Below are 13837 nucleotides of genomic sequence, written 5' to 3' on the forward strand. Positions count from 1 at the left end.
TTATGTCTTGGACTTGACCCTGACGTTCGTACTCACATTTAGAGCAACCTCTGATCATCCTCGGTAGGCTGAGTGCCCCGCCAAACCCCGCCTCTCATCGAAGGCTCCCCGGCAGCTTTCATTGACCTCATGCCCTAGGCCGAAACAATGGCTCCCCCCTCCCTTGACCTTGGTCTGAAAGACACACATGTCCTGATCACGGGTGGGGCCGGCCTGATAGGTCGTGTCGTGGTTGATCACTTCGTCGCCGCTGGTTCACATGTATCATCGCTCGATGTTAGTTACTCGTCCCCTGTTGTCAATATCAACCCCCTCTCGGATGCCGAATCGCTGCCGCACGCTCCTTGCACCACCATACATTGTGATATCTCCTCCGAGGAATCTGTGCAAGAGGCATTCAAGACGGCGACGGATGCACATGGGCCTGTCGAGGTCTGCGTTGCTTTAGCATCCCTCGACCTCTCTGTTCTACAGCACTCCGCCTTCACCGACGCGTCATTTACGCAATTGAAACGCGTACTCGACGTAAACGTCGCAGGTACCTGGCTCACGGCAAGAGAGTGGCTCCGGGGTCTGCAACGCGCGAAACAAGACCGCAAACCCCTCGGCAATATCGGATTGATCATCATCGGCAGCGAGAGCGGCCACTTCGGCGAGAGACTGAATGCCGAGTACAGTCTGGCAAAAAGTGCGGTCCAGGGCGGCCTGCTAATGAGCCTGAGAGCTGAGGCGGTGAGAGTGTGGGAGTCCGCCCGTGTGAACTGTGTGGCTCCAGGAAGCGTGGACACGGCCCGCTGGACAATTGAGTGCAAGGACAATCCTGAGCAGTATTGGCTGGAGGCCCAAGCAACGGTAGATCTAACTTTCCTGATCCTCTAACTTTCCACCATCCTCTACATACCATGTTACCAATTGCCCTTAAAAGCGCTCGCGGGTCCTACTAACTCTGTTATAGACCGCCCTATGCAAGCCAGTGCCGCTCGAGGCTGTAGCAAAGGCGATTGTGTTTCTTGCAAGCGAGAATCTCTCGGGTCATATTCACGGACAGATAATCAATGTTGACGGCGGAAAGCAGGGGAAAGTGATGTGGACTAAAGAAGAAGTAGCATGAAAGTCGATTAAATAATTTGTCGACCTCGAATTTCTCCCTACTCGTGCAGCCATGAACACTTATTACCTGACTAAGCCTTTCCTTTCCCACCCCCGGGTCACCGGAGATCTTTGGTCCTCGGAAGAATATGCGACGTTCGCCACACTTCCCGCGTCTGAATATGATGTTTCTACTAGGGCTGTTGAGAATAACTGAACCCGACAATACGGAAACCTTCCCGCCTGCGCAGCAACCAGGATACAGAAAATGACTTTAACGATTCATGTACAATTGTCAATCATAGTTCGATCAAGTGTGTAAGTTCTGGGGACATCTCGCCCACTAGTCTGACCAGCATTCAAGTTGATGGACTTCAGGAACCGACAACTTCGAATCCAGCAATGCTTCAGCTACTTGTAACCGTAATCAGATCAATCGTGCCAGTGTAGTCGATTGGGACCCAGCGGAACCCAAACTGACAGATCTGTTGCAAACGGTGCAGGGCCGTCGAGCTTGTGGGTCGCATGGGAGGAGCTGCCAATGCAGCCGGAGCATGCTCCGGAGCGATGTTGGCTACACTGTCAAATGGGATAAGTGCACGGAAATCAAAGAGATGTTGGGTTGGGACATTTCGTGGGGGCGGAGCGGCGAGGTCCACTGACGGGCAGCGGGGCAACCAATCTGGTTCTGATGTGCATCAGGGGTTTGCCTGCTAGCTTTTCCACCTCGGGAAGGCCACGAGCCGCACTCCGAACTGTCCGCTGTCATGAGCCCGATGGCTTCGGCCCTAAAACCCCTTAAAGGTAAAGTTACCTACCCAGCAGCCTGTCGCTCTGCATGCCATGCTTCCCCACCGAAAATCTTACCCATCTGCAAACCACATCATGACCAGGCTGCTTCATATTATTATCATACGCCATCCGATACATTCCCTACAAAAGTATTCCCTGCGACTGACTCGTGCCACGTCTCTTACCTTTTGGGTATCATAATGTAGTAATGCCCACTCTTCAAAAGCTTCACGACATAACCACTACTCTTTCCTATGGCAAACTTTCGCCCTCTCCAACCTGCCCCCATAGACCAGGAGCAGACACCCCAGCCGCAAATTAGACCCGCACTGATTCAGAAACCAAAACGAACAGTCACATTGGGAGCCTGTGTTGCGTGCCGCAAAAGAAAGTCTAAGGCAAGTGCTTAATGCAATTAGACTTTGGTACTATTCTGACGTAATGTAGTGCGATGGATCACGCCCTGTATGCACTTGCTGTGCGCAGAAGGTGACAGAATGTGTCTATGAGCTCGGTCCCAACGAGAAGCCGTCGCAGGCTATGAAGCGGAAGAATGAAGAGATGCAGAGCGAGCTCTCGAACCTACGCCAAATATATGACTGTCTTCGCCTGCGCCCCGAGCATGAAGCTCAGCAGGTTTTGAGACGAATTCGAGCCAATTCATCCGACACCACTCCGTCGCAAAGGATCCAAGAATTAGCCGATTTCGTCCGGCACGGTGATCCTAATCTCATCCTCCAACCCTCGCTTATGCAATCTCCGCGAGGCCACTCGGAGCAGCTGACCTTGCCTCCCATACGCATGGCATTAGATGCGACCTGCGCTGTGATTGATTCCTTTTCTGGAAGTCTTCCATCGTTCTCCAATGATTTGCTGCCGATGAGATCAGATGGACCAGCAAGTCAACGTCGGCGACATGCATCGGATGCTGATGTATCTGCTCGGTGAGTTTGGCCACTCACCTCCCCCAGTGTCAGCATTTGACCAGCCTCAGCTCAGACAGTCAGGGTACTTTTCCCCCAGTTACCTCCATAGAAGCTATATTGCAGAAACCAACTTCTTCAAGCCCACCCGAATTGATCGATCCGAGGATCGCATCAGTAAGGCATTGGACTACAATCACGGATGACTCCAATCTATTGGTTCACCTGATGTCTGCTTGGTACACCTGGGAATACGTGTATTACCACTTCTTGGACTGGGACCTCTTTCTCGATGACATGGTCAGTGGACGAACAGACTTCTGCTCCAGGCTCCTCGTACATGCTCTGCTAGCTTCCGCAAGTGTAAGTGCGCCTCATCCTCGTAAGTTCTCTGCAACTGTCATAAACCTCCCTCCTTGATCTAAAAGCACATCTAACCCTTGTGGGTTAGTTCCAGTCCTCGCTAGTCAATGACAGAGCAAAGCCGTTTGCCGACAACGTGCTCACCCTGTTCTACCGAGAAGCGAGACGGCTTTGGGAACTTGAAGAAGGGCAAGACAGCCTACCTAGGCTACAGTCTGCCTTACTCCTCTTTGTAGTTCTTGGGAAGCACGGGAGAGATAAGGTCGGTTACACCTTCCTTGTCGAGGCTTGTCGTATCGCGCAGGATCTCGGCCTTTTTACACTGTCAGAGACGACTTCTGCGCAAAAGCCGCAAGAAGTTCCTCTGGAGAAGTTGGAGCGAGCACGCACGGTCACTGCCTGGGCCCTGTTCAATTTTCAACTGTAGGCTTTCCTTTGAATAGACGGGCGAAGCTAATTTTTTAAGATCCATGTCTTTCACGTATGCATTTCCTATCATCATCAAGTCTCAGCCGCCGCTCCCTCTGCCCTATGAGGACGCCGTAAACTCCCAAGGTAAGGGATTTCAAAGAAAGCTGACGAAGCTACTAACTGTATTCTCCAGTGCTATTCCGATCCGAATGCGGCCGCCACGTTCTAATGCTCGAATCCACAATTAGGCACCCTGAGCCACACAGAATATACACTGATATTGCCTCAAGACCTGAGTGGACTGAGAATTTTTACCTTCGGCTCCAGTCATGGTGGGATGCTCGACCGGAATGTCTTAATCCCATCAGTAATCCAACACCAGAGAATATACTTGCCGCGTAAGCTTTATCCCAGCCGCAAAGGGAGGGTCACTCATGGAATCTAGTATACAGTACAACGTATTTGTCAATCGACTTGTTCAGCCGTTTCTCGCCCGCGAAGACATCCTCGATCGAGTTAAAGGATCCCATACTAGCGCTCGTGATATTGCCTCTTCTTCAATGAGAGCGCTTCGCCGCCTTATCATGCTCCACGAATTGCGCCATGGTTGGTCGAATGCTATACCATACATCCTCCACGGAATCACAGTTACAAGCTTTGGCTGTCTTGAAGAGCTTGCGCAGGAGCATGCGACGCGGCATTCCGTCGAAAATAGTGAGCCCCTCCGAGGTCTTCTAAGTTGCCTCAAAGCGCTCAGTACTTTGTCGAATTACGTGTTCTACTCTCAACCGCTCTTCCGACTCCTCACACAATCTTGCCAGACCATGGGGATTGCTTTGCCGACCGAGACAACGAATACACTGAGCTGTTATCAAACTGAGGAATGGACGAAGAACGCGGCGAATATCGTGAGCAGTCAGTATGTCGCAGATATCGGAAAGAGTGCCACAGACATGACAAACAAGCAAATGGACGTGATTGTCCGTATGTGGGATAACTTGATCCTCGACACATCCACCAATGCAATGCCCACCAGATCTATCCTAGGTCGAGAAGATGAAATGCAAGGGGATTGAGGGTAACCCGAGCTTTTGCAAGCTATCCTATCCAACACACATTTTACTACGGATACAGTGATTCGATCTTGTGTCGTCATTTCCCTCTAAGATTTGCTTTAAAGTAGTAGACAGTAACTTTTGTTCTGTCCCTAAATCAGCATATCCAGATGCTAGCCTACACACTATCTGACCCGGCCCGGCCCCACAAGGCACTGTTTCTGCCTCTGTCGCTGTTATCTTGATTCCCGGGCGGCACAGGAAGAGATGCCGCCATCCGTTAGTTTTTTGCTCTCATACCTGTCTATCGGCCCTTCTCCAACCAAAGACTCTACTTCGGTTGTCGGACCAAGACTCCGGTTCTGCAGTGCACGTAGATCTCGGAAGAGTCTACAGGAGATAAACACGTGCATGTGGGATTAGGATTTGGTTTTCTAGGGACTAGAATAGAACGAGGGATGCACTTAGCGGAGGCAGGAGGGACAAGGAGTCATGTGAAGTGTGGGGAAGTGTGGTGATGGAGATACACGTGAGGTTGCGACTCTTGCGCAAAGACACATGCAATATTATTGTTGGCAAGGAAGGGCAATCAGGGGTGATAGGAAGTAAAGTGTACCACCATGTGTTTTTGCAGAGATCTGAAGACTCATACTCTGTAGGTTCCTAATGTAGGTTCATAATGTAGGTTCAATCAATATTGCATAACAGCGTGCATGCTTGCGTCATGCAAATGAAACGAGCTGAACAGGAACCTCCAACCCATCTCCATGTTGCTAGCGGCTCGGTGTCGGCGTTCCTTTCACGCCTTGACGAGGTAGTCCAAATCTGTGGTACTAGTTTGAACTACGTCAACAATCATCTCTTCACAGCTCCAATCCATCTGTCCAGGCTTCCAGGCCCCTACCCGCCTCAGGTTACATATCCGATGAATCTCCGTCTATCCGATCATGTTCTCACCGGCTCGCCTCCGCGGACCATCCCTCGATAGACTTGCCGTTTGCCGTTAGTACGTTGAGTCATCTTCTCGTCGACCGTTCTTCTTTCTATTTACCATCGGTGTTTCGCTCACCGTTCTTTGTTTTACAGGACTCTTCCCCCACGGAGCTAGGCGTGGATTCGCACACCAACGGATACAGCCTTCGATAAATTCTTCCGGATATCCTCCATGCAATATTGGTAGGTAATTTCTTCTCGCTAGAGTACTGCAGTCTCCGATCATACTTTGTTTGAAGTGCGATTTTGACACTCAAACGTCATGGTGACCTCTCACGAAGGTTTTTCTCACACTCATACTTTATCGACGTTTGTACTTCGGCCATTCATCATAGGCTTGTTGGCGACGACATTTTTCTTTCTGCTGAAATATGTATTCATCTCATGGCCTTGCGCTAGGTAAGGATTCAAATCTTTATGAAATATGTCCGACGTGAATTCCCCTGATTGTTCTGGTTAGACCACCCTGAGAATCACGAAGGATGATGCAAGGCGCACTTAAACAGACTCCACTTAATCCAAACGAGCCATAATTTATCTCTCCAGTGATGTCGGCTCACATACAAAAAGGCCCGGGGCCTTTCCTCGGAGGTGACTGTCGCAGGATCTCGTTCACGACATACGCTATCTTAGCATTAACTTTCAAGACTTTCAATCATGCTCTCATTCTCAAATCCACCTTTACCTCAATCCTCTCAATAAAATATTCGCACTCAACTCATGACACACAAGTGAGGTCGTGCATCTCGTCAGCAGCGGGACAATTACGACTATAGTACTATCGTCTTCTACGCGGACTGGGTGAAGTCGCAAAATGGCGAACAGCCAAATGCAGTTGCTATTGTAACGCCTGTGCACCCCATAACTGTTAGCAGAACTGTCCGGGGGTGCACTGATTGGAGAGGGAAACGTCTTTACCAGTCACATTCAGACCGGTACGGGAAATTCGCCGGACGATCTTTAAGTGGGCACAGGCGAGGTCAATTATTAGGTGTTTAAGTGCGATAATGGCAATAATAGACAGTTGTTATTGAAGTCTAATGGGTTTAGTTGCAACTCTAGTTACTATTGTAGCGAGATCAGAAGGTAATCTGAGGGTTGGGGATTTCCTTGAAATGTGAAAGTGATGTTTCTGGTTTCTGAGATGGTCTGTTGTTTACTACGCTCAGCGAGAGGGTTGTTAGGAGTGTAGGAGCCTGGGTAGAAACCGCATTAGAGCGATTTAATATATCGGTTGCCGACTGGATATATGCCTCTGACCGAGCCGCTAGCTAGGTCAAGCTCAAACGCTGAGGTTAGCCGGAATAGTGTAGCTTAGCTTCTAAGATAGCAAATCGTACTACGCACTTAAACATATAAAGGAAGTTGTAGAGAGCTAACTGTATATTCTTCGGAGCATATCGCAGGGCATAAGAACCTTGTAACAAGAACAGGTTTGACTTCCGTGCTTGAAACTTGCTGGGCGGGTTATGCACAACCTATAAGGTGTGGGAACGCATTCGATCATGGAACTGACAACACGTCTCCCGATCATTTCGAAGAATGCTGACGAGAATATCGTTGCAAGATACTTGGCAAAGGCGGCGACTTTAAGCTTGAGTTGGACTGCCGCAACATGAAACTTTACCTAAATGGGAACTACATGGCTTCTCAACCCTCTAAACCCTATCACTCTTCAATAGCTGTTCATCTGTAGAGACTTTCTTCGCCGCCTCTCTCCCCCAGCTTCGCTTTAAGAAGCAACAATATCTCTTTACCTTGTCGTTCTATCTCCTCGGGAGAGCGAGGGCGCAGGAAATCCCCTCTAACTTCATCAGCATCCACTACTTTCTTCCTGCGCTTCTCAACATCCTGGATCAATTCTACGGTGGGCATGACCCCGAATTCTAGAAACATCGAAACAAGCTCCAAATCATTAAGACGCGCACAGTGCCATAAAATGTTTCGTCCTAGGACTTCCTCATCCACTTGATCAAAGAGCATTTTGAAGACCGCTCTATTTCGTTTCCCATGCCAGATTGCAAGAATGAAGATATTGTATTCCCGGCTCTTGTAAGTTCCGCTCGGTTTGTTCTCAGCATCGAGTGGATGCCATTGTTTGCCAAATGCGACATCGGCTCCATGATCGAGTAGTAGCTTTAGTGACTCGAGATATGCAGTGTCGGATCCCGAAGTGAATCCATGTGTCATCATCAAAGTCCGCATAGCGTGCGTTATTGATAATGTTGATGCCCCTGCCTCAATGAGGAGACGAACTAATGCTGGGTTGTCAAAATTATGGATGGCCTCCAATGGAGAATTTTTCCAATAGTTCAACTGAACCGCGTTAACATCGGCACCTGAGGCAATGAGTTTGCGAGCGCCTTCTATATTTCCATTCTTCACTGCGACGTGGAGCGGCATAGATCCATTTTTGGCCACATCGTTAACATTTGCACCATTCTCCACCAATAAGTCAATGCTTTCAGAACATGACTCTGCGGCAATGCAGAGAAGGTCCTCTTCTTCAAGTTGGTTTTGAACTCTCAGTATCTCTGATTGCATCATCATAGAAACAATTTCATGATGACCCCGAGAAAGCGCAGCCCCAAGTACCGTTCTTCTAGACGACATTCTGTGGTGACGATATCGGGTGATGTTCGGGTCCGCTCCATTATCGAGAAGCAGCCTGCATAATTTCGGTCGCCCAGCCGTACATGCTGCAATGAATGCTGTCCCAAATTCCCCTCCATATGCGTTGACAAAAGCTTTGTGCTCCAACAATATTCGGAGGACTTCCAATTGATCATCGTAACTTTCAGCTGCATGCTGCAGTGCTTCGTTTACTCGCTTTTCTCCATCACCATAGTGGAAGCGATCGCTAAACATATCCTCTGAGTTTCCAAAACTCCCTCCAGCTGCCCTCTGCAACATATGTCCATATACTGCCTTTGTCCTCAGATTCGAAAAGTGATTACTATCGCGCATAGACTGGAAAAAGTCTTCGAGCTCGCAAGGTACTCTCCTCGCTTGCCACTCCTTTTGAGCGAAGCTCGTGCTAAGTTCTTTGAAGGTTGCCCACGGAACGCCAATGCAAGCTGCTTGAGCTGCGTGGCCGTATCTGCCGCCGTGACAATTCGGCTCTGCTCCAGCTGCGAGGAGAGCACGAACGATTAGTGGACTCCCATTTCGAGAAGCAGCTGTAAGCGCAAATCCATACTCTCCTCCTCTTGCATTGGGCGCAGCGCCCTTGCTAAGAAGATAGTTAACGATATCTAGATGCCCTCTTGACGCTGCCGCACTCAAGGGGTTCCCATGGAACCCAGTTAGGGTATTAATGTGTGCCCCTTGAGCAATGAGTCGTTTAACAACAGCAAGATTTCCCCCAACAGCAGCAGCCTGCAAGGCTGTACCATACCAACCACCATAAAAATTGACCTCTGCACCAGATTTAATGAGCAAGCCGACCATCTCATCGTGACCGGAGAAGGCTGCAGCTTGAAGTGCGGATCCATGTTTATCAGGAGAGTATTCACCCAGTACAGCGGCATTGAACGTAAGCGGTGTAGGCAAGCCGTAATGTGATAGATTCAATCCTTCGTCGTGATCCCCAGTGAACGCTTTTTGGGTCTTGTAGAATGAAATTTCGCTTTCATCAATGCTGTAGCCTTCTAATGAGGCATGGATTGTATCTGGGAAACTTTGGTTGGTAATCTTTGACTCCACGAAGCTCTCGGAACCTTCGAAATGGTCTAGTCCGTTAAATATCCTGATATGGGCGTATTTATCGAATACAGATATATGCTCTAGTGCACTTTTATTGATGTCGGCTCCGTTTTCGATGAATAATTTTACCAACTCAATATGGTTTTGTGAGGCTGCTGCCTGAATGGGTGTCCGATATGTTCCATGAGTCCATGAACTCGGATTGACTTTATGCGTTAAGAGGAGTTTCGCGCATTCTATACGATTTAACAAGGCTGCGGAGTAGAGTGCCTTGACGAAATCGTCTGGAGCAGCCATGTCCCATGGCTTGACTTGGTCGATGCCTGCTTTGTCACCTACTCCTGGTATCTCATTCTTAGTGCTTAGCATTTTGTCACTGAGAATTCTCTCAATGAGTATTCCCAACAACGCAGGGCTCCCATTGTAGATGGATGCGCTCAATGTCGTCCTCTTGACGTAAGTTCTCTGAAGAATCCATGAGACAAGGTCAACATGCCCGTTAAACACAGCCGCCTCCAGTGGGCTTCCGTGGATACCAGAAGAGTGACTTAGACTAGCGCCAGAGTCGGTCAGTATTTCCACAATACTTTTGTATCCCATTTCTGCTGCAGCTTCTATCGCAGAGCCCCTCCAGTCATCTCGAGCCCAAGGTGGCATCCACCACCTCAAAGGCATTCCCGAATCATCGCAGTCTGACCCAGGCCCGTGACGTCCACTCACGGTAGCCTTGCGTGAAAGTAACAATTTGACAGAATCGGTGTGTCCTCTGGATGCTGCCATATATAATGGTGTTCTTTTATATTCATCGTAGATATCAACGTTAATCCCGGAATCCAAGAGTGTGCTTAAAGTTCTGTTCAGGCCAAAGAAAGCAGCGAGGTGACACCTAGAAACGTTTTGTGGACACGAATCAACTGTGTTCCAGGTTGTCCCATACATCATGGAGAAACATGTCCCCGCAATACTTTCGTTTCGGAGTGTCCGAATAATGTTGGACAAAGCAGCAGGTTCCGGTGCCACTTTCGCGTGGATACCCCAGTTTTGAGCAGCATAGGCGAGGAATGGCCGGTTATACTCCCACTCCGCGATTCGATCATGGTTGGGATGTTGCTCAGACCTGAACTCGGAGAAGTTTAAATACGTGAGACATATTTTTGAAATCATCAAGTCCTTATTCGCTAGTAGGTCTGGGTGGTGCATGTCTAAAATTTCTTTAATGGAGACATGCACTAGGGCGATTATATTGGTTCGATGGTCGATCTCTGCTAATCCGGCGCAACTGCTGAGAAGAATATCAGCAGGGATGAGGCCGTCGTCATTCCATTCAATATCTCCCTCGTCGGTTCCAATTGCGTGCTGTAATTCAACAAGGGTGAGGGGCCGCCTGACACTTGATAGCCATACGAGAACCCTCAAGCCCAGATCTTGTAACAAGGGGGTTTGCTCCTTGATTCTAATCAAAGCATCGTTAACCGCAGTATCCAGGGAGGGCGGCAAGTTACGAACAGCCTTTGCTAATGATTTGACGGACAGTTGTGACTTTAGCGTTATGATGTGTAGGTGAGCTAAAAGGAATCTATGAAGATATGAGCTAAGTGACAAGATAAGCTCAGGAAGTAACTCACGTGTTGCATGCCTGACTTGTACACTCATTCGTGATCTCTTCCAGCCTTTTCGGGTTACGCTGTAAGCTTCTGGCTAGGCTGGGATTGGTCCAGGAAGCCGAATTCTGGACATCCGAGAGCTCATGATAAATAAAATCGGATATATCGTGAGTTTCGGCTTTTACCTTCACATGGCGGAAAAGGTCGCCCGCCGCGTCGGGCTGCTGCTCAAAGCGACTGGAGATGAGTACGGATAGATGAGATTGTCCCTTCGCATGTTGCACATCGAGCAAGCCGATCATGGTTGATTCAATCCTTGCCATTTTAGTTCCGCCAGAAACGTTTGAATCGTGATTGCATTCATCCAAGCCGTCAATAATCAGAAATACTCGTTTCTCTCGACCTAGGAGATGCTGCAGGAGTTTAACTTGCTCGCTTGCTGTTAGCCGTGATTTCCCATCTTGATGATCTGCATGAAGAGACTTTACTAGAGGTAGAATATCTGCCTCTGACTCTGCTATCTGGCGCGTAAGGCTTCCGAGTAAATTTACGGTGCTTTGCAATCGACTCTGCTGCCAATCGCAATAAACATACGATATGAGTGCAGTGCTTGCCTGTGTATGTTGGAGATGATTGATGATAGAGGAGACCAGAACCGATTTTCCGGTTCCCACTATATCAAAGTGAGCTCAGACCGTTGCGTCACGATCCACACGGGGATATACTTTTGCCTGAAAGCCATAGCCCAGAGGGCGAGGTTGTCCCTCCTTTACTCCATTCCAAAAACTCTTTGCCACGAAGAATATCTTTTCCAGTCCCAGGGTGACGTTTGCTGATGACTGTCTCTTGACGTTCTTCAAAGCGTAGTGGCGAAAGCCATTCTAGGATTTTCTGGTTATCTTCTTCTTTACGCCAATCCTTGAATTGAACAACAAGAGTTTTCAATTCTTTAGCTACTGAGTCCGTGATAGACCAACACCACATAGTCAGTGACAAGAACCAGCCTCGGGTCGACTCGGTACTCACAGATTGAGAGCTTGCAATGCGGGAATGAGATTCGATCTTGCTTCAAAAACAGTATCCCTCAACTTTCCAAGTGTACCCTGTTTAAACGGGTACATTAGTTGCTTTTGCCGGCGACTAAGACTTGCTAAAGCGACGCCGGTCATGCTTGCACTCTCTCCTGGGGTTTTGGCACAGAGCTTATCGAGATATTTTCTGAGCCTCGATATTGCCGTCGCACAAGCCTTGAACTGAGATTCGAGAAGTGTAAGGAGACCAGTCGGGGCTTCATCCAATCCTTCGACTGCGTTCCGACAAGATTGAAACAGGGATCGAAGCTCGTTGATCTGCGTTAGAGTGCCTTGTACGTCCTCGTCGTAGTCTTTCCATTGCGCATAATACTTAGCGATCCCGCTACACACCTGGATCCCAAGAGACGCAATTCCAACAACAGTGCCAGTCACGCTGAAAAGATCAGCCATATTGACGTGACTGGGGCCGGGCAGGGAGGGGTAAGCTCAATCTTGACCAACGCCTGAATATCAGGAACTGCAATGAAGGCGCGTAATGTATCACTGCAGATATTTAGGGCCAACCGACTGGTTTAAGAACAGGACGAGGTAGAGATTCTGCATCATCCTTTAGATTCCTTCCAACGGAGATTAGAAAGGGTGGGTGTGGCCCGAGCGCCGCCCGTTTCCGCATCTCTTATATGCAAAAATCGGGGCCTTTCTTGGCACTGCCATTAGGATTTTTTTTTCCCCTACTAAAATTGTATAAGAGATTAAAATTTTAACAGGATCTACTATATATTAATAAAAACCTAATAGAACTGCCCTAAGTAAGTTAAAGCTTTTAGTTTGTACGGAGGTGCTTCGCAAAAGTCAGGGCCGGTGGCCAGTGCACAGCCACCAAAACGCCTCTTCCTAATGCGGAACGAAGTTCTTGGCAGATGCTTAAGGGTGAATTAGGGTTGTTAAAGCTCCATTAAAACATTATATTTTTGTATAGGATTAAGCGTAGGGACTACTAGGAATTAATCGCTATTATCTGTTTTATATTCTCTATTAACACCAAACCCCTAGTCGCTTGTATTGTCCTCCATTTCTGCCCATCCACATTCTTCTAACTCAGACCATGACATCTTATCCCTAAAGTCTCTATACCTAGGCCGGTTCTTAGGCTAATTATTAGACCTATCCTCCTCTGTTTCTAAGCTTAGTTCCTGAGGTTAAACAGAAGGTTGTTAAGCTGCTTCTTCTTCTGTAGGACCTCTCTAATAGGCTTGTTTTAAAGCTCTTCCTTCTTAGTACTTATTGCCCCTATTTAGAGCGATAATCTCCTAGATGTGGCAGGGGATCCTTTTAATCCACCTCAAGATTTGCCACTGTTTAAGCTTCCCCTACTACTCCTCTTAAGCCTTCTCTATCTGTATAGCAGATTAAGGTGCTTCTTTTGCAGTTATACGTTGTTTTAACTATAGCTATAAGAGCTTAATTATGTTAAGGTTAGAAGAGTTTCTGCACTAGATTATATAATTAACTTTCTTAACTAAGTAGAGCTCTTATTAGTACTAGTGCTTATAAGAAGGCGCTTTGTCTTTTTAAATAATAGTCTTTAGGCGTGTCTTTTAACACTACTTTATAAAAGGAAAAAGCTTAGGTTTAAGAACCTCTTCTTAGTATCACTACTAATTAATACTACCTCTTAAACTCCTAGTTAATTTGCTATAATTTGCATCCTATTTCTACTCTAGTTTAGGCCTGTCACGGTATCCTCCCTAGATCCCAGACATAACTGTATTAGACGCGTACTAGAGTATTATTAGTGCACGTCTAACACAAACACAACACAACATAGACATAAACTTAAGCATAAACTGCTTTAACACTAACTAAAC

The 13837-nt window shown here is 47.8% G+C and overlaps 4 protein-coding genes across 4 annotated transcripts; 3 read left to right on the forward strand and 1 right to left on the reverse strand.

Moving 5' to 3' along the window:
- Positions 1–115: 115 nt before the first annotated feature.
- On the forward strand, positions 116–1111 carry BDR25DRAFT_295737 (NAD-P-binding protein; the record flags this gene model as incomplete). The annotated part of the gene is made up of 2 exons (XM_033688866.1): positions 116–852; positions 956–1111. The coding sequence occupies exons 1-2, from the start codon at positions 148–150 to the stop codon at positions 1109–1111; spliced, it is 861 nt and encodes a 286-aa protein (XP_033542088.1). The 5' UTR covers positions 116–147.
- Positions 1112–1950: 839 nt separating this feature from the next.
- Positions 1951–4714, forward strand: BDR25DRAFT_337166 (uncharacterized protein). The gene is made up of 7 exons (XM_033693169.1): positions 1951–2279; positions 2329–2825; positions 2876–3167; positions 3256–3590; positions 3634–3722; positions 3772–3945; positions 4146–4714. Exons 1-7 carry the CDS (start codon positions 2136–2138, stop codon positions 4652–4654), a joined length of 2040 nt encoding a protein of 679 aa, XP_033542089.1. The 5' UTR covers positions 1951–2135; the 3' UTR covers positions 4655–4714.
- A 1336-nt stretch (positions 4715–6050) lies between these two features.
- BDR25DRAFT_360883 (uncharacterized protein) lies at positions 6051–6590 on the forward strand (the record flags this gene model as incomplete). The annotated part of the gene is made up of 5 exons (XM_033696320.1): positions 6051–6059; positions 6119–6171; positions 6231–6357; positions 6383–6469; positions 6531–6590. 5 exons carry the CDS (start codon positions 6051–6053, stop codon positions 6588–6590), a joined length of 336 nt encoding a protein of 111 aa, XP_033542090.1.
- A 2096-nt stretch (positions 6591–8686) lies between these two features.
- Positions 8687–11528, reverse strand: BDR25DRAFT_380017 (ankyrin; the record flags this gene model as incomplete). The annotated part of the gene is made up of 3 exons (XM_033697647.1): positions 8687–9235; positions 9788–10907; positions 10957–11528. Coding segments are annotated over 3 exons (2241 nt in total), but the record flags the coding sequence as incomplete, so codon positions are not given.
- Positions 11529–13837: the final 2309 nt, after the last annotated feature.

This window comes from Lindgomyces ingoldianus (genome assembly GCF_010093535.1).
Source record: "Lindgomyces ingoldianus strain ATCC 200398 unplaced genomic scaffold BDR25scaffold_40, whole genome shotgun sequence".
Lineage (NCBI taxonomy): Eukaryota > Fungi > Ascomycota > Dothideomycetes > Pleosporales > Lindgomycetaceae > Lindgomyces > Lindgomyces ingoldianus.